This window comes from Hydractinia symbiolongicarpus, chromosome 4 (assembly GCF_029227915.1).
Source record: "Hydractinia symbiolongicarpus strain clone_291-10 chromosome 4, HSymV2.1, whole genome shotgun sequence".
NCBI lineage: Eukaryota > Metazoa > Cnidaria > Hydrozoa > Anthoathecata > Hydractiniidae > Hydractinia > Hydractinia symbiolongicarpus.
In genome coordinates this window covers 927,143-948,732 of record NC_079878.1, presented here as the reverse complement: position 1 = coordinate 948,732, position 21,590 = coordinate 927,143, and the positions used below count along the sequence as shown (strand labels likewise).

The 21,590-nt window shown below is 32.0% G+C and overlaps 1 protein-coding gene across 3 annotated transcripts; it reads right to left on the bottom strand.

Annotated features, from left to right (window-relative positions):
* Positions 1–1,101: 1,101 nt before the first annotated feature.
* Positions 1,102–20,702, bottom strand: LOC130640764 (advillin-like). Of its 3 annotated transcripts, none has more exons than XM_057447306.1 (20): positions 20,555–20,702; positions 10,556–10,643; positions 10,248–10,322; positions 9,984–10,049; positions 9,233–9,310; positions 8,517–8,569; positions 8,156–8,258; positions 7,714–7,824; positions 6,351–6,417; positions 6,094–6,253; positions 5,378–5,709; positions 4,777–5,012; positions 4,286–4,372; positions 3,817–3,888; positions 3,573–3,683; positions 3,095–3,340; positions 2,621–2,824; positions 2,247–2,372; positions 1,954–2,118; positions 1,102–1,760 (listed from the first exon to the last, which is right to left on the bottom strand). In XM_057447306.1, the coding sequence occupies exons 2-20, from the start codon at positions 10,613–10,615 to the stop codon at positions 1,647–1,649; spliced, it is 2,466 nt and encodes an 821-aa protein (XP_057303289.1). In that variant the 5' UTR covers positions 10,616–10,643; positions 20,555–20,702; the 3' UTR covers positions 1,102–1,646. The 3 variants fall into 3 exon arrangements, with proteins under 3 accessions (XP_057303289.1, XP_057303288.1, XP_057303287.1); XM_057447305.1 differs by lacking the exon at positions 20,555–20,702 and adding an exon at positions 12,612–12,762; XM_057447304.1 differs by lacking the exon at positions 20,555–20,702 and adding an exon at positions 12,005–12,050.
* Positions 20,703–21,590: the final 888 nt, after the last annotated feature.

Here is a 21,590-nt window from a genome sequence, read left to right as displayed (position 1 = left end):
TTTCTCTCTTTTTCGTCACTTACAACTAGACGCTTGTCGGCCGTTCCCTTAAAGCACTTGAATGACTTCACCATAAATTCTGGAGAGATTTAAAGCTCAAGAATAAACATTAACCAGGTGGCTTTAATAGTTAACCTTCGAACTTTAAGTTCGAAGGTTAACTATTATTTTAGATTAAATGACAATATGACACATAAGTAAGGCCATCAAAACATCTTTATCAATCTTTATTTCCCATCCTCCTTCCAGAGCCCCTTAACCGTTATGGAGTAGATAAAATGCCCTTCAAACAAGGTTGTTTTATATCTAGCTTAATGATGGTAGAGTTATTTAAAATGTGCTACTGAATTATGGTCCAGATTCCTTAATTTTAGCTGGCTCCTAACAAAACAACATTTTTCCACATTTCCTTGCCTGCTTCGAATATGCTTTCTTTCTGCTGCAAAGAAATGTCTAATAAATTATAACCTTTCTGTATTCATTTGCTCTACCTTTGTTGGAGCTTGGAATAATGACTAATACTTTGGTCCCAAAAACCATTTTATATTTCCAATGTCACTTATTTCCAATCCTTTTTTTTTTCGTTCCCAATCCTTTTTGTTTCGTTCCCAATCCTTTTTGTTTCGTTCCCAATTACAATCGTAGTTTATATATAAAAGAGTTGCGGACCGTCATTAGAGGTTTTAAGATTTCTTCTTCAATATTTAATATTAACTCCTTAGCACTGTAGTTTTCGCAGTAAAGTAATATCACGAGATGCTTTTTTCGAGATCCTCTAGGGACCAAAGAAAAATATGATTAAAACTTCCTGTTTACAGAAGCAGTTTTTTTAAAGAAAATCACTTAGCGTAGAACGAGCCTAAAAAATCTACTTAGTGTAGCATACGTACCGCATGAAGCAGTTTTTTTAAAGAAAATCACTTAGCGTAAAACGAGCCTAAAAAATCTACTTAGTGTAGCATACGTACCGCATCTTGTCATACATAAATAATAAATGCATCTTTTTTCACGGTGATCAATATGACTGGCTCTTCTTAAGAAAGGTTGTTGCTTCACAAAAATATGTAATTCGCAAAATAGAATAAATCATAATAGACAACATCAAATTTAATGAAATCTATTTCGTAATAATAACAATTCAAGTAGACCAATAAAAAATACGCACTTTTTTAAGGCGCTGTTTACACAAAAAATACTACCTAGAATTATAATAATAATATAAGGGAGATAAATAAATACCACTACCACAAACATTACGGAGATAATAAATACACAGCTGGTAATTATTGTGGAGATAAACAGGTGAAATGTGCATTAACTAAATAGATGCTTACTATAATGTATATGTACATGAAAAAGAAATATACAGCTATTCAAAAGAAAACAAAGTGAGTTTATGATAACATAATTAAAGGGAAGTATGACCATGGACGATTATGGTTGCACCAAACAGCATGCAATTCTGTGTGTCTGTACGCAAGTAAGACGTTGCAGTACGGGCACACACAATGGCAGCCTGAAACATTTCGGTCGACATCAACACAAATTATTGATCAAAACAGAATGATTATTAATCGAGGCAAAATCAAATAAATATACTAATTGAGAAACATTCTAGCAAAGATCTAGTGTGCGTGGATAATAAATTAAAACAATGAAAATTTCTTCTTCAGAATGTCTTTCTTCCATTGTGGTATACCTTCGTACTGATTTAAAGACATGCCGAACACTTCGTGAAATTCTTCAGGACTTAAATAGTACTAAAAAAACAATAAAAATATAGTAAAGTATTTTAACAAAATCTCACTGAATTGTGTTACTTACAGGAAGCTCGTTGTAAAAAGATGCACCTGTTATAAACAATCGAAGGCTTCCTTGAAGTTGAGTGTAAATTTTTGTACGCACAGACGGAGTTTTTCAAACGCTCCCACATAGAGCTTTTTAAACATTTACCTCTTTTCTCGTCGGGTCGACACCTTCTGGGACTTCTTCTTGCTGTAAAACCTTCAATGGATACTTCCGATCAAAGGAAAACTTGCTTAATTCCTCTTGCACGAAAGTTACACCCGCGTTTTCGTCGTTTAACTCGCGTTTTAGTTCTTCGTAGCTTTTCCCATGCTATAAATACAAAGAAAAACGTATTAAAACACCGAAAATCTATAGTCTCGCCTATTCGAGACAATGGTGTTTTTATTTACTTCAGAAAAAATAGGAAAGAAAAATACGAAAACATGACAACAACTCACAGCAAATACATTGTCATCCCAAGAAGGAAAGCATCCAGTCATTTGTGGAGGTTCGAATCCTTGTTTCACTACCATGATTTGTACTCTGTCAGGATCTCGCCCTGCTGGATCCGATTTAACATATTCCTAAACATTACACATAGAATCATACGCAATGCTCATTTATGAGTCCTCTAAAATGGATGTGATATTGGTAATCTCTCCGAGAACTTGCTTCATTGGCCCAAACTTTGCAGTCTAAAATTTTTCACGGGCCCTAATATTTTACCACCCTTTATGTTTGTAACCTTAAGATGCCCACTTAGGACCAACAAAGTTAGTGTGATAGTCTCAATAAAACCATCTGCAAGTGAGAACACATAAAATGTACTTACAATGGCTGTGCGCATTGCTTCCTTCTTTTCAACCGTATTGGAATCTTTTCCGACCCATATGAATATGCTATCATGCGTATCTAATAACATGATGTCGTCATACTCCATATCTGATTGGGTGAAATTAAAGATCTCCTCCACTTCGAATCTTCCAGATGCATTCGAACATAAAAAGAGACGGGGTGGGTATTCTGGTATCTCTTGCTGAAAAAGGAAAATAAAAGATGTTATATCATTTTACATCGAGGATGCTTTTTAGCAATCTGCTCTGACGAAAGGCCTCGTATGGAAACATCGCACTACGGATAATACAAAGTCTGAAAAATTTCCATTTGCTGTTAAGATTCTGAGAAATTTCTCACTCACTAAATATCTTTTATAACACTTTCAAATTGACACTCTTGATTATGCAAGCATCGAGATCAAGGAAATCTCCAATAAAGTGAATTTGGCTAAGTCAAAACTTTTACATACCTCAAAATAGTGTCCGCTTGAGTATTCTCCTGGTCCGCCAAGCAAATCCCAGAATTCAGCGGGCTCTTTATTTTCTAAAACTTTTGTGAAATCTTCTGCAAATCGTGGTGCAATGCGTGCGGCCAACTCTTTACCCAACTCTCTCTCGTCACCGCTACACCCTTTACCGTACCACAGAAATCCTTCGCGTGGTGTAAGCAAGACAAAAACATCGTTGGAGTTAAGTGACGCAGCAACTGCTTCTACCTAAAAAAATATGAAATGTTGAAAGATAAAATCAGGTTTAATTAAGACAAACTTAAGAAAAACGCATATGCTGGGGTTTTTCCTACTAGTAAAAAAGAAGACACTATGGCGGATATAGAATATCTAAATATCGAACCAGAGTATTAGTGTAAATCAAACAGCGCTAACGAATATCAAAGAAGTCATACAAATAGATAAAGGATAACTCATAAATACAATCTATTTTTGTTACCTCGAGAGCCTTCTTTTTGTCAGCACCCATTCCTCGAACTTGAAACAAGCGAGGTATTCCACTTTGTTGTACTTCCGCTTGATGTCCACGAAATCCGCTCGATTTTCCACCCTGGGAAGTATCGCATTTTATAAAAATCAGAAAATGATGAAGTTTAAAATTACCAATTTTGTTGGTATTGATTCGGTTATAAATGTTCGGAAATTGTTTAGAACAGTAAAAAACAAGAAGAAAGAGGTCTTACCCTGTAAACAATCATCTTTCCTTTAAATATTTTCAAAAAATGTTCAGGTTCTTTACCTTGAACTACGCGAATCTAAAAAAAACTATATTCAGTAAGTAACCATTTCCAGTTTGTTGCCTTTTAAAAAGAATTTTAAAAAATACGATATACTGATTTTTTCCCCGCCTTTTTAAGAGCGTAATTATTTCCTTATTTTGTGAAAATATATCGGAAATACAAAAAAAAACAAAACAATGTTACTAAAAATATTCCTGTTTCAAAATAATTCAAATTCAAGTTTTGGTTATAAAAAGTTAACCCGAAAAATAAAAAGTCTATAAACAAAAAAAAGTTTAAATCCATTTTATCGAGGGACAGCTAGAGTTTTTCATTTTCCATCTGTGTGTCGCCATATTGCAATGTCAATATAAGACCATAAGCAGACGCAAAGCAGATACATGACTTTCGCAAAAATATCAAAAATACTAACCTGTACAGCAGCCCCTCCCAAACTGTCATCCATCTTTACCGTCATTGCGGCTGCAGTCCCTTGTTCATCTGCAGTGCTGTCTAAGCCCTATACAGAATAGTCATGACGTTTTATATGATTCTATGAAGACAATATCTGGTGCTCATTAGGTTTACAGAGGGAAAAGAAGTCTTTGTAAAAAAATTCAGTTTCCTAAAAAGAATGGCTAGGCAGTGTTAGGGTGGTATTTTTTCTGTCCCCTCACTTCAAAAGTCAAATTCTTAACTAATATCCACTCAGTTTCGTAAATGTTACTTAGAAACAAACTGTTCGAACCCCTTGGATACAACAAAAAAAAAGTTGAAACAACAAACGAGAAATATAGTCTCATTTGCTTTTATTCTTCTTAAACCTCTATGCATTGAATTCACCCCCAACATCAAATATTTGCGAAATAATTAGCATTGTTTTGAAACTTCATTGTGGAGAATAAATTGCAAAAATAAACATACCAGCCAGTAATATATAAGATACATCTCCTTCTTGTTCTTCTGGTAAGTGTAGAGAATAACGTAACAATCTCCACCAAAGAAAGTTCCCAACATCTCTTTAGGTTGTGGAACCAATTTGAAGTTTTCAACGCGCCATATATCAATTTTTCCATTTCCATCATCAAACATCTTCTCATCTTGACGTTTTTGTCGCTGATGAAGGGTTGCTGCGTCAAACTTTGTTTGTTGAACTTGAGCTAAAAATTATTGTTATTAAGTTAATGTTTGGGATTTGGTCAAAAACAATAAAAAATAAAAAACAAACAAGGATCAACAGCAACAACAGCAACAACAAAAATTATGTAATAGCTAGGATATACCCAATTCAAAGAATTCACACATGTTTTTGAAAGGTCTTTTTTGGTCAAAAAATATTTAGCTTTATTTTAAATATTGAGTTGCAATTGGTGGCTAAGGCAAGGACCTACATATTTGGTCTGTTTTGTAACCCAGTTCATCCTCTTTACAAAACGTAAGCACTTTTCATAAGAACCTAATCACAGGAGTTATGACGGTGGAATTGTGGGGCGGTTTTGCCCACAACTACATAGAAAATACTCACCAATCCCTCGACCGGCATGATAGGTTTTATTTTGAAAGTTCATCACCGCTTGTGGCCAGTTAACGAAGCATTGTTTGAACAAAGAAAGCTCAGATCCTTGCTTTACCATGGTAACCTGTGTGTAGTCAGGATACTTCTTACTGCGCAGGAAATTAACAGCTACTTTCATACCCTGCAACTTCTCCTCTTTTGTTGACTTCTTACCAACCCAAACATACAACGCCGTGCCACCTTGGTCGAGAATGAAAGTATCAGCTGTATCCAACATTTCGTACTTAAGATTGCCAGTGGCGATTTCAGTGACTCTCATTTGCCCACTGGAATCTGATACTCTGAAAAAAAAGAACCATTCCACCAGTTATCACGTAAATCACATGGTCTTAACAACAGTAAAATACATTTTAAAGTTATCACATGTTTTTTGATATATGAAGTGTTATCGAGGGTGAGGAATTTTTAAACTTTTCCACTATTTGGGGTGTAAAACGTAAAGTTAAGGAAAATCTATGGGGCAAATCTAAAAAAAAAATTATTTACTTATTGGTATTCCTACTTCTAACAAATCACAAATAAGTTGAACAGGCTTAAAATATTCACCTCTGACAATTTTAGAGGCATTTGCATACTAGCATGAGTGATGAAGCATTTATTTATTGATTTCAAAACACAGAATACATACAGTAAACATTTCATTGACTTGAGTTTTTAGTGTTTACCTGTGTAGCGTTGTATTTCCCATCTTTTCACGTTCAACTCTTTCATCAGATCCTCGCTCGCCTGCTGGTTTAATTCGTCCATATGACCCTAGGTCACTATAGAATAACGACAGGCTGTCATTCTTATTGTCCTTCTGTGGTCGCGCCATCGGATCATCATCTATATAACGAATCACAAGTTTTAAAAACACTCTTTATACTCATCTTCAACCACAATAGAAGGATTGAGCTATGTGAGAATTACATGCAGTACCTACCGACAACCATAACATGTGATTTTCCCGCTCTGTCATTATCACGTAAAGCACGTGCAATCTCTGTTGCCTACAAGGTAAACATGAGAGCATTGTAAAAACAAAAACAAACAACTTTTTATGCGCTTATAAACTATATTCACTATTGGTCACAGCATATAGTACACCCCAATGGAGGTATCACTTTCTCATATTCTCAGGATTCAAGTCACATTTATATAGGTTTTTAAAAAATAAAAATAACACACATTTAAGGAGGATCTCCACTACATGATTGTCACGACGATCGTTAAATATTTCGTGACGACACATGCAAAAAAGAAAAAAATCGGCTGCCGAAAAGTAGGAATGGTTTCTACTGCTCTTTAAGGAATAAGCGATCGTCAAGTTTTATCCCAATACAAAAGGTAGAAAAAAATCAAATAGCAAAATGTTTTAAGAATAATTTAAAGATGGCAGCCGAAGGGTATAGTCGTGTTGTGTTATCAGAATTAGTTCTGCAACTTCTTAGTACAAATCAAGCAAATAGGGGGGGTCACACTAGAATAAAGCATGCTTAGTATTAAAATAAAGCATGCTTTGACTAAAGCAAGTTGCCGGTAACATCAAAGCGAGAGTTGTAAAAAAAATTTAAATAAAACGATCATGTTGTTGTTTTTCTCACATACGAATGAACTTTCACTTTCATAATACCCGCTCAAAATCCTCACTTTTAATACTCAAATATTTGTGCATAATTTTTATTCTATTGTTTTATGCACTTATAGCAGCTAAGGCAAAAATAAAGAGTGCCTCGAAGCACTCTTAATTTTTGCTTTATTTGAAGCATGTTAAAGCAAGTAAACATAATTTGAAAGGCATTTTAATAAAGCAAAAATGCGTTCACATTATTAAGCACGCTTTAAATTTATAGCATGCTTTTATAATTCTAATGTGAACCCCCCCCCCATATTAATATGAATTATAAAAAATATTAATAATGTAATAGCAGTCTTCTTCGAAGTAAAAACATGTAACGCATGTTAACTCAGTCATCTTGAATTTGAAAAAATCGTTCTAAAATGTAATTTCATTGAGATGTGTTTCTTCACTTTCCGTTGATCGTAATAAATATCATCTAATGGAGATAGGCCTTTAAGGGAAGATAATTCTTCACGCTTATTTATGCATGATTTCCAACGCATGATAAGGTACATAAATACAGCTATTTCTAATTTTACGTCAGCGTCAAAAATTGCCGTATTAAGAAAAAAAGCAAATAAAAATATAAATTTTTTTGCAGTTGTGAAAAATCGAATTGAAAAGGCTGTGACTTTATTTGGTACTTCTATAAAGCTAAAATAGAGCTTTCACAGCATGTGCATACCTTTCTTCGTTCAGCACGGTTACTTTCTGCTCCACACCACACCCAAATTTTCGCACCATTGTCAAGAATAAACACATCACCTCTGTTTAATGAATCAGAATGCAAGGGAACCTAAAAAGCAATTTCATATAAATATTACAATTCTGTCTAAAAGGTGGTGAAATATAAAGCTTCAATAAACATCTCTCTCAAATTCAACGTGTACTTTCATTTTTTAAAACCTTTTACTTAAAAATTTCAAACAACATGATCCTAAACGTTAAAAAGGGAAAGAAAATGATTATATAAGTTCTTTCAATTTCGAGTTCTAATTGAAAAACATTTCTTTATGACGTCAACACCGAAGGACTATTTGTCCTGGATTAACACTAATAGCAATACATTCCAAAGTTCGTTTAACGACCACAATAACAACAATAACAACAATAACAACAACAAATACCTCAAAAACTCTTGGTCTTTTTCTCCCTTTTACTTGCAGCAATCGTTTTCTAGATTGTTTTTCGACTTTCTTAAAACCACTTCTTACACCACCCTCAGCGTATCTACAAAAATAAACATTAATCACAACAAACCAATCTTTGAAAAAATTCTCATAGTCTACTTTATAACATCAGCTAAAGATTTAAATAGAGAGTATTCAACATATTAATTCATCAGACATTGGTTTTATTACAAAAAAAAATCTTTCCAAGTCTTCAGGAAGGAAATCTGACCTCACTGAACATAATTTGTCAACACAAGACCAAACGAAAACTAACACATGAGATTATTAGTTAAGCATTAACAAAAACCTAACTTACTTGAGACCTTTTGGAAAATACGAGACAAATCTTCTGCTTTCATGATGTTGAATCTTAAGATATAAGCAAACATTATATAAAAATATGCTCTCCAGAAAAAGTATTGTCTAAGTAATGTCTACGTTGAGCGAAAGTACTTGAATACCCTAACTATCTTATTCATGTGATACACTTTATGAGAATTTTAAGACATTTATAGGAATTTTATAATAAACTTAGAATTCGACTACAGGAAATGTTATGTTGGTACCAGTATTGTTGCATTCAAAGCCCTAATGATTTCAGAGTTCCACAACAATTTTTTTGTTAAAAAAAATTAAATTTAAGAACGCCTTATTAGATAGAAAAGAAATTAATTTTTTTCTCTTACACTCAAAAATTGCGAATTTATTTATATCATATTCTTCCATGACTAATCTTATTAACTGACTTGAGTCTCCATATAGCTTTCAATCATTGTTAAACTGAAGGGGATCCTAGTGCATTTAAAGCTCTATGTGGGCTGCAAAAGTCGTGCAACCACATCAATCGCTCAACTAGACAACCTACTAGATAACTATTCTCCTATTCTCATGCTGAACGCTAAGCAAAAAGATAGATTAACTTTATATTCTCTGGCATGACTTGGCTCAAGACCTCCTGCACTAGAAGCGAATGCTCTACCACAAGGCTACTGGTTGGTCATTATGAAAATTAAAATATGCCTTCTATTTTACCTCTCTGTATTGAGTTGGAGCACCACCAAGAACGTCATCTAATTCAACAGCTTTTAATGCTGCAGTGCCAGCTTCATCCTGTTTAAAATAAAATAACGGGTTACCAAAGCTAACCTAACCTTTTTAAAAACAATTAAAAGTTGGAATTTTCCCCAGAGGTTATCATTGTTCCCATTTGCAGTTTACACTAATGTAGTTTAGGTTGGAAGGTTTTTATAGAAATAAAGGTCGGGAGATTTTTACTAAACAAAATCTTCATTAATTTTAAGTAACAGTATGGAATATGGAATGGGGAAATGTAACCATGTGAAATCATGTAAAACTATGTTCCCCTTTTACATGGAAACAGATCTTTAGTAATACCATTGATAAATAAATAATAAGAAAACACACTCATTAATAAAAAATGGTTATCTTCTTTTAGATCTCATAACTCAAGACCAAAGTTACAAAAAATTAAAAATTGTTGTCATGTGAACAATAAAAAGGTTGGTTAAGCAATTGACAGAACTTCTAATTTTGGTGTTTGACGGTAAGTATAAGTAGAATGACTCATAATGGAAATATGGGCTGGTCTTATATTGTTTATAAGGTTGTCTTCAAATTAGTCAGTTCGAAATCCTTTAATTCAGCCTGCATAGTTACAAGTGGTTTATTTTAAGAACAAAAAAATATTGATAAATTTGGGACATTAATGATCGGTATCTTACAGGAGTTGCAGTTATATAAAATATGAATGTTATTGTGTCACCTGAGATGTTTTCTTTCCAAGCCAAAAATGAACATGGTAGTTGTATGGACTCTGTCTCCCTTCAGCCTTTAAAATAATAAATTTGTGCAAACTTATATTATCAGGTCATCTTCAAATTAAAGCAAGTGCATACAAGAAAAAAATTTTTTGCATCATGTAATTATTCGACATTTATCTATGTTTACATCTAATCCATGATTTAATCTATGATTTATTTAACATGAGTAAAATATATTCACACTTGATTTAATAATTCGAGTATACCTGCAAGACAAGGTAGGAATCGCCATCATGAAACTGACCGTATTGTGCTTCGGGTAGCTTATTAAGTCCAAAATTCTAGAAATTAAATTTTAACATAAAGTGAAAAAGTGATAACAATATTTAAGGAACAAGAAGTTTTTATTTCTTCGTTTGCACATTTATTCATTCATCTATTGATTGATTTGTTTATTCATTTATAGTAAAGAAAGAGAAAAAAAGAAAATAACAGAACAAGAATTGGGGAATATGAACAAGCATATGAATTTTAAAAAGAACAAATTTTATCCAAAGAAAGAAAATATTCTCACCTCAACTCTCCACACTGTCAGTCCTGCTTTTGCATTGATACCACGAAATGCAGGATCCATGCCTTTTGGTGGCTCATGATTCTGTTGTCTATGGTATAAAGAATTTTCAGCATTGCGTTAAATTTAGATTATAAATTTTTGTTAAAGGCTGATCAAGAATATGCTGAGAAATAACTCAAATTAGATCAAACTTGAAATTTGCAAATTTTAAGGGCATGAATGCTTTAATTTAGGCCAAAAATTTTAGAACAAACAAAAAAATTCTAGCCTGTACTTAGCTTTTTTCAAAAAAAATTTAAAAAAAAATTTGGAAAGTTTAGTGTTTTATATGTTAAGCAAATCTTAACTTTGTTAGAAAATCGTCTACATCTTCTAAGGGTGAGGTATTTTTTAACAATTATATAATGATAAAGATATAAAAAGAATTTCCAAAATTTAAATTATATTTATTAAACAATTATTTTGTTCAATGCAAACATAACTTAAATATAAACGAAATCCTATTTTATAAATTCACTTTTCTGATAGAATTAACTTGATTACTGCTAGATTCATTTTCTGTCATTCTTTGCAAGTTTAACATTCTATTTCTTGATATCAAGGTAGCTTTTCTAGCTATAAAAAGATAGTTTCTTTTAAGGACTAAGAATGTAAACAAGATCTGTTGCATGTGGATTTTAAACTTTCAGTCTTTTAGAGTTCAAAGTTTTTATTTATTTACATATATTTATTTACTATTTATTTATTTATTTGTTTGTTTGCTTTTTTATTTTTTTACTTGCATTTCTGAACCAATAAAAAAATAAACAATCTTATTAGGAATAAAAGCAGCAATGGCACCATAAGCACATTTTAAATTTTTTACATGCATGATAAAAAATCTCAAGTCATGCACAAATCACATTACGTAAAAAGCTTAAAGAGTTTTTTATGTTACACATAAAAGCAGTAAATGTTGTTAATACACCACACTAATAGAAGATAAACAATTGTTGAATTAAAGAGTGAATTAAAATTATGAGAATGAGTTGTAGTCATGTTTAAATAATTTATCACTGAAATAGATGCTTATAAAAGTTTTATAAGTTGTGAATCTTAAAAACAGCTTAAAACTAAATTTAGGGAAGACGAGCTCTTGCACATGTAATGGAGTGACATTTCTTATGTTTTTAGATTCACAAAAAGAATAGTCATGACAACTTTGTTGTTAGAGCCTAAGATATGGACAAACTAAATTACAAAGAAAAAAACATAAAAATTTTATTTGCTTCTGTAAACAAACTAATTTAGAAGCAAACAATAAAAGACTGTTGCTACTAGAATTTTATGCAACAACCAAACTATTAAATCATTACAATAAATATATACTATAAAAGTAACAAAATCAACGTTTTTCCTGTACAAAGTAAATTTTAAAAACAAGTTTTGCAGTGAATAAAAACAACTTACGTATGATTGTGATTCGAAATCATGTTTATTACAAATTCATAGTTTTTGTTCATACATAATTATAAAAAACAGCTTGGACATAACTTGTTAGGTAGTGTGTTATTAGCAATTACATTTTAATAATGTTAATTAATTTAATGAGAGTTACTAGGTTAAAAAATATGATTACTTGTGATGTTTAGAATACCCTTTGTTATAAATTCAATAGAAGATAATTCAAAACAACTTTAAAAGTATTTTCTCTGACAAGCTTGCTATTCAATAAGTAAATACAGTTCTTATTGAGATGCTTTGTATGAGGTTAAGTTATCAAGCTATGAGTATAGTTCTTGCAGGATACCTAAGGTCCAGTTTATACTGTGATGTCTTCAAAAGCTACTGTGATGTCTTCCAAATTTTATTTTAAATCTAGAATTGCATTTTATCTAACATTTAGTTACTAAAACATATTTACCTATCAAATTATACTTAATGTTGCTATTAACTTTCACAAAACGTTTTAAAAGAATTAGATCACTTGAGGATACTAAAACTCACTATTAAATTTTACTTTGTTTACTATTTTGCAGGACACACAGAGAAGGTTGAAATATAGTTACACACTTACCCAGCCACAATCATTTCCGTTGAATCACAAATATATACTCATAAAATACTTTAAAATATATGTCCTATACATATGCACACCCTCTCAGAGTATACGTAAAGAAAAGCTTCTCTGCTTTGCTTCTCAGCTCTGTAAATGGTGAAAGCACCATTCAGTTCTGGAGATTCGTTTCTATTTTATCATACATTCATGTATACAACTCAATTTCGTTCATACAATATTAATCGACCTGTTCATACTATTTCCCTAATCGACATGAATAAAGTTATAAAGTATTTATAACTAGAATTAAGACACTACATTTCAAATCAATTCTATAAAGCTGTCAAATATAAAATAATTTTTATTAGTTAACACCCTTTCAAAAGAGTAATTTTTGGAATTTATTTATCACTTTATAGTCATGTTTTTAAATTGCATAATTTTATATTATTAGTTAACTATTATTAACTAATGTTTTAAAAGCACAATTAAGTTTTAGCAAAACTTAAAGCTGGATTTTATATACAGCGTTGCATTTTCACAAAATATTTATTAAAAGATCATTTCGATTGAAGTTCAGTGATATATAAAGCAGTTACATAATTGACCTTATTTCAATTGAAAATGTTTAAAAAAATAATATTCTTAGCAGGTGAAAATGTCACAACACTTTACCTCTAAGTTTTTCTTTAAAATTAAGATATTATAGCACCTACGAAAAAAGAATCAAAGAGAAAAGAAATTGAAATAAAGTTGTAACTAAAGCAACAGTGAATCATATTTTAATGTGATAAGCTTCACTAATTCTGTACCATACAGCTCGCCCATATATTTTTATGAAGTGCATGTTGTCCGGATTATTGGACTGTACAGAATTGCCACACTGTTTTAAAATAGAATAAACCTCAGAAGAAATATTTTTTTAAATTTCTGGTCCACAAAACAAAATAACATAAGAATAGGTAACAGCCCATTGACATTTTTTGTTTGTTTAATAACAAATAGTTTAAAGTTTAATTTAAAAAAGTAACAGCAAAAAATGAGATTTAGGAATCCTATTGTCTTTGAGAAGATTCGGAGATGTTTGAACAGACGCTTAAAATATTGTCACAGTTTTATTGACTCAGGTGCTACAATTTTAGAACTGAATTTTATTGATGTTTAAAATAGTTCCTATGCATTTTCAAGCAGTAGTCTTTCCAGCTTTGTGAGAGATCTCTAACAATCCAATAGCATAATTGGAAGAAAATTTTGTTTTTTTCTTTTGTCTCCTTTTGCTTAATTCTGTAATATTTTCCACAAACAATAGTATTTTCATATAAAAAAAAACATTCTCAAAGACATTAACATGTACAAAAGTGCTATGTTTGGGGCCAGTGACAGCTAAGGATCATGACATCATGCGAAAACAGTTTGTTACAAGAGTTTATTCAATCAAGCTAGCAGATTGTGAACCAATTCGATCTTGAGAAAGCAAAATGCTGGGCATGACCTTACTGATATGGTCACTTGCATCAACAAATCAATCTTTTAAAATATATACCTTGTAAAATATACAGAGGACATCTAAATGAGAGGACTTAAAAACAAAGAACCTAAAAACACTGATGTAAATAATTGGAAAAAAAAGAAAGGGGGTCTACCAAACTAAACAAAGAAATGGTCCGAAAATCTCACAATACAGTGAATCAAGGAAATTAAATGAACCCAAATAGGAAATTGTTGTCAAATGCATTGTCACAATCTAAATGTTTAACAGATGTTAGTGAAGAGTGGAGTTTACTGCAACTGTCATTTTCCAAGGGCATAAATACATAATTTAGCGTTTTAGAAAGGAAATATGAAAACTGAATGGGGGGGGGGGGGGTAAAACGCCCGCAAAAACACTTTTACCATTGTGAAAACTAAAATCTTGATGACATTGGCATGAATTCATGTGCATATTGACAAAATTTGATACCAAATACTTCCATTTTATATATACAGCTGAAAATCCAATCAGGAAAATTTACATAATTATGTGCTTTTAGACAAACAGTTACAGGAATAATGAAGTTTAAACGGTTTTTAGTGACATCATTAACTCATTGGTTCTGGATTAGGTAGATAGCCCAGTTTTAGAAACCTGATTTAATTCTCTTTTAATAATCTGGAATCAGAAACCGTTTTTTAACAAAATTAATTTCTGAATTTTGAAGCTTAATGAAAAATATGTACTATAGTTGAATAGGGGGTAGATACCAAAGAGCTTTCTTACATTAATTCTTTTCACATTTTTGAATACATGAGCTATGTTTTAAATGCAATGATAATAAATAAATGCAATAGGAGAAGTAATGTAAATTAATGGTTTGTTGTGTCATCATTTGTTTGACATTTTAGATGCATCCTATATCTGCACATGTGTACCGATATAGGATGCATCTATATGTATGTAATATATATATATTGTTTGTTGACAGAAACAGCTTTATTTAAACAACCCAATTTAAATAAATACAAAATGTTTCTTAATAAAATCCTGTAACTGTACAATCCCTGAGCTACATTACAATCCCATATAATATTTTAATATTCATGAGTCTGTTTACTATTGTTTAAAAAATAGAGTAGAGTAGAGTAGAATGTATATATTTCAGCCGTTAACCATGTTACAAATACTATATAATATATATATTAAATTTATACAATAAAATATATTTAGTATATTTAACAACTATAGAAATATAACTTTCACTATAAAAACGTATGACCAATTCCATAGGAAAAATATACACTAGAAATATATAGTTTAAAGAAGACAACATATTTAGGTTGTTGATACTGAGAAAAATCATGAAAGATTTAACAAGCTCAGTACCAATTTGTTTTCCGTTTTTTTCATGCAGGGCGCAGCGAAAGCGGTTATGTGATGACACGGGTCAAAGACTGATTCTAGTAAAAATCTGTATAGTAGTGTTTTAGAATGTAGAAACATGTTAGGAATACAGAGTAGTTAAAATGAGTGATTACAATGATATTTGGTTTCAGGTTTTTTTTTATTTTAAATTGTTGCAAGAAGATGTTGTTTGTAAGATTTCTTAAAGGTTTCAAGAGAATTTGCTTTTTTTATTGTACTTGGAATGCCACGATTCCAATTGATTACTCCTTTATATGTTATAAAGCTTTTGGCTACCTCTGTGTTTCTATGAGGATTGATAATTTTTTCCTTATCTCTTTTGTTAATTAGGAGACCATGTTCGAAAAACATTTTTTTGTCAGCTACGCAATTGTTAGAGATTCTCCAGATCAATTTCCCTGATGCTAATTTTACATTAGTAGCTTTGGGTAATATATTCATTTCCTTGTATAAAGGAGCTGTTATAGTAGTTTTATTGCAGAAGTTCATTATTCTGACAGCCTTCTTGTGTTTTGCTTAAATCCTGAAGGTAACCTTGTACAGTAGTGCTCCATACTAGGATACCATAACCTAAAAATGAATGGAAATGAGCATAGTATAAGCTTTTAAGTAACTGGTGTGGAACAAAGTGTCTGAGTTTTGCAAGCAGATAGTTTCCTCTATTCAATTCTGATTTATTATGCATGTCTGTTGGGTGAATATAATTTTGTTGTCTATTAAGATACCGAGATATTTAACGCAGTCAGTTTCTTTTATTTGCATATCAGTATTTTCAGGTTAGAGTCCAGGTTATTTTTTGCATTCCTTGGTCTAAATATTATGACAGTAGATTTTCCTACATTTAGGCTAAGTTTATTAGCTGTAAGCCAATCAGATAGCTTGTTCAATTCTATATTCAAAATTCATTCCAATTCTACTCTATTCTTATTTGAGTAAAAAATACTAGTGTCATCTGCAAACAAGAACATAGTGATAATGTCAGAGACTTTGACAATGTCACTTATACATAAATTAAGAAGAGCAGTGGCGCTAGCACACTGCCTTGTGATACTCCAATTTCTATTGTAATTAATTCAGAAGTGTTATTTTGGATTGAAACGCATTGTTGGCTGTTACATAGATATGAAGATATCCAATTACCAGCTCTTCCCCTAATTCCATAGTATTCGAGTTCTTGAATAAGAATGTTGTGGTTGACGGTATCGAAGGCTTAAGCAAAGTCCAAGAATATACCACACAGTGTTTCTCCTTTCTCCAGTGAATCAATGATTATAGATTGTAGATCTAGAATTGCCATTTCTGTTGATTTACCTTTTTGAAATCCATATTGTCTATTACAAAGTATTTTTTCATGTTTAAAGAATTCTATCAGTCTGGAATACATGACCTTTTCTAGTATCTTGCTAATAAGGGGTAATAGTGAAATTGGTCTATAGTTGCCTACTTCTAGCCTAGAATTTGCCTTATGGATCGGGATTAAGTTCAAATGATTTATTAGAAAGCTGTGTCAGTGGGACGCATAAAGTATAAGCTCCTATTTTTAGTACCTTAGGGGATATATCATAGATAACTGCAGATTTAGAAGCAGTTTTGCTATTTCACTTGGTTCTGCTTCATTTAGGAATATACTGTGTTCATTAGGGTTTTTTAAGTAATCTTGAAATTTGGTATTTGAATTTGGTAGTTTTCAACTAACTTGTTAGCAATGTCACCAAAGAATTGATTAAATTTATTTGCTACTTTTATTTGATCTGTTATAATATTACCATTGTCATTGAGAAAGATTTCACTATTCTTGTAACTTTTTTGTGAATAATTTCATTCATTCCTGCCTAAATCTTTTTGGAGTTGTTTTGATGTTTCTGAATGTAGCTTAAGTAGTGTATTTTTTACCAGCTTTAATAGTATAGTATAGTATAGTGTATTCTGACAATAATTTCAGGTTACAACAACCTCTAGGGTCAGCTCATAATAAATAGATAAAAAAAAACAAAAAAAAAAACAAAAAAAAAACAGAAAATAAAAATAATTAAATAATAAACTCCCTGGACAAGAATGGAAGCTCGGTAAAGAACATGGATAAGATTTGAATAAACCTTATAGCAGCTACCTAAAAGCAATTGAACAAGGAGGCTTCTCAGTCAATTTGAGTAAATACATTTACACTGCGATTTCGAATACATCTGTGTACCAGGCATGAAATACTATGATTTTAAATTTTTAATACTTTTTAAAATGTAATTTGTAAAATATTTAACTTTGCTTTAGATTATAAATAAAATTTGAAAAAAAGGCAATTAAAAAAAAAAAATGATCGCAAAACAATCAAACAAACACAAACAAACAAGAAAAGAGTATGATAATAACGAAATTAGTGAGGTTAATCTCAAAAAAAAAAAAAAAAAAAAAAATTGTTCAAACACCCCATTCACAAAGACACTCCTCCCTATCTAATATATGAAATTAGTAATATCCAGATCATAATAATATAATTGGTCTTTATCAGACCATAATTTGTCTAGCTTCATTTTAAATTGATTTACTGTGTTACATGACACTGTGTCCTCAGGTAAAGAATTCCATAAAGTCACTACACGATTCGTGAATGAGAACTTTCGCAAATCCAAGTTACAGCTTTTTATCGTGTCCTCTGGTGTTAGACAATTTTGGCAATAACAAGTTCTCAGTAACAGCTTCGTCATAAACATTATTAGTTATCTTGAATGTCTCAATCATATCTGCTCGATATCTTCTGTAGAATAATGAGGGAAGTTTCAGTAACCTGAGCCTTTTATCATATGTTAAATCCTTCATACCTGGGAGCATTTTCGTAGCTCTACGTTGTACGTTTTCCACAATCAACATGTCCTTTTTCAAGAATGTACACCATACTGTGTTAGCATACTTAATATGTGGTCTGACAAGATGTGAACAACAAGACAAAGTTTTCATTATCCATATAGTCAAATGTCCTTCGAATCAAGCCCATAATCTGATTTGCTTTTTTAACCTTTGATGAAATGTGGTTTGAAAATGTTAGATGGTTATCTATTAATACACCAAGATCTTCTTCACAACTTGTATTTCTAAGGGCGGAACCATTCATAACGAAATTGCATGGACCTGATAGTCTATTTTTTGTAGTTATTCTCATTGCAACACATTTATCTGGATGAAATTTCAACAGGGTATTATTAGACCACTGCACTATACTATTTAGATCTTCTTGTAGTTTGCGAGAGTCCTCACTCGAAAATATTTCACGAAATAATTTATTATCATCAGCAAATAAGAATATATCCGAGTATTGAACTTCCTGTATTATGGTATTGATGTAAATCACAAACAAAATTGGTCCTAACACAGATCCCTGTGGAACCCCACTAATCACTTCAGCCCAGTCTGACTCTTCACCATTTATCACCACGCGTTGGAATCGGTTTGATAGAAAGTGTTTAATGAGGGTTTTCACTGAATCACGATAAAATTTATACCTGTGAAACCAGATTTGGTCTCTCTTTATTAAATAATTTCTATGTAATTTTCTATGGATTTACCTTTTGAGATCCATGGTTTCCGTAACCATTTACTTTCCTGGCTAGAGTAGGTCTTTAAAGGAGCATGTTTTTCTATTATATTCATAAATTGGTTGTGAAATTCTGTATATCATCTGTCATTTTTGTATAAAACATTATTTAGTGAAATTTCACTAATATCAGCAAGGTAATTATCTTCGTTGAATTTGGAATAGTCTCTTTTAGTTGGATTATTATGAAATACGTAAACGGTGGTGAACCCACAGTTTACCATATGTTAATTGCAGTTGCTGAAGCTAGCACTTATACCTGTTAAGAGGCTTAACTTTTAATGTAGCATCCAGTACTCTAGTGTTAATAGAAGCCCAATGTTTATTCAAATATAAGTTGGTGAGCCAGTGTGAGGGGTGGTCACAGGGCATGGACACTAGTGTTCTTCTTATTCCAGACTCTAAAGGTGTTGCCCAGGATTTTTGTTGATCCAGGCGTCCAGATTGCCTCGCCTATATACCTTAGTTGACATAGTCAATAAATAGGAGCAGCTAAAGTATACTAGTTCCCCTATCATTTATTGTTGACAGTTTGGTTTGCCTCAAGGTTATCTTGGTGATCTAATTTGGCTATTCGTGGTTACCACGTTTTTCTTCCAAAGGTAGAAGCACTGATAGCACGCGTTGGCAAGGATATCAAGCTTCCTTTGTTAGGCAAATGAGTTGCGCAATAGCAGGTAGTAAGCATATCCACAAGATTTGCTGAGATGTAGGTAATTCCATGAGAGTCACTGCGATGTAGCTGTTTCCACGAGATTTGCTGAGAGGGTTGCATATTCACAAGAGACGTTGGTGTTTCCACGAGAGACATCCTAGGAGAGTTAGCGTTTCCACGAAAGGTGCAGGTGCTTCCACGAAAGACAACCCAGGTGAGTTAGTTAAGAATTTGTGAACATTGGAAAGGAGAAATAAGTCTGCAAAAGTCAAGGAAGTAGATAATTGCTGAAAAATGTGAAGTGTCTGAAATATCCCCTTTTGTTTCATCCAATTTCTTGTTGTTTTTTTCAGAGTTGCTTTTTCATAATCAGAATCGAACAACTTGTTTAAAACAATGATAGCTGCCAGTTCTTCCATTATGAATTGTCAAATAAATCAAAAAGTAAGTTGGATAAAAAGGTCAAATGAGCAACTCAAATGCAGAAAAACGATCAGAAATAATAAAGGTGGGAAAAATTACGCAGGATAGCAAACTGATTTTTCAGTGCTTTTTTGATTGTATTGTTGCTCACGTGAACATTATCGGGGAATCCTTTTTTCTTTGAAGTTTTGAGGGAAAATGGTGATTTAGAAACTCAACATTAGTATCTCAAAGAAGACAACATAAGTATAAGCCTTTGACTGTGCTTCCAGAGAGACACACATTAAATACTTTGTAAAACATAGGAAGAAAAAATTGTAATAAACCTGTTTGGCACATGCACACGTGTTGCCTATCACTTAGTATTTTATATCTTTATATCCACAATAAAAACTCACCTTTCTGAAAACCATATTTTATCTTCCAATCAGTGTCCAGAAAAATCAATATTGGCCTAGTTAAGGTTTTACGTTTTTTACAAACACTCTTTCACTTTCGTAACGAAAAAAGGACTAGGTCTCACTTTACCCCGTAGCAAAAAAGTAATAAAAAGACCCAGGGCCCAATTTATGATTTGCAGTATTCACGGCCGGGTGCTGCCCTAATTTTTTTTAAAAATAACATAACTTTTCTCATACTTATTTTTGAATAATATACAAGTATCTTTTACTTTTAAGTCTTCATTAAATATTCGACAACCACGTGTTTTGCCAAAAAGATTCTTCTATCGCAACCTTGTATGTTCTAATGGTTTTTTGCCTTACATCGGCGGCTACGCTTATTGACATAGATCTGATGTGTCCATGTATGATTTTTAAAAACAGGCAATTATCTAGCAGCTATGGTAATTCAAACAACAAACGAATAAAAACTGAAAAAATGGAAGCTAGAACAAACTTTATTTTTTATTTCTACTCTTTCCGAAGACTAACACCCGTCGCAAAAAATCGAGAAACTGACATGAAAATAATTCGATCTAGGCGGCTAAATCAAGATGGGCACTTAATCGAGGTGGGTGGCTTATCGAGGTGACCGTTCATTAATCGAGGATAAAAGTATTGTGATAGAAACTAACATCTTACATACGCTTTAACGTATGTACTGCATCAGCCTGGAAACTAAGTCGTTCATGTGACAATCAACTTAACACATAATTTATGCAAGATAAATCATTCAAGAATCGCTATTTTTTTAAACACGCCATCGAATGGAGAAAACTACCTTATACGAGCATTTGTAAAGAAATATTGGAAAAAGAAAATTTTACTGCTCCTCAAATTCACTTTGGAACGTTGAAATTTGATTGTGAGATACTCAACGAAATGTCATATCAAACATTATTCGTCGAAGTTCTTAGGGTTACCAGCTTAAGTAAAGGCACGAAATTTTTAGTGATGTACAACTGTTAGCGCTTGAAGTTCATTTAACGCTTTG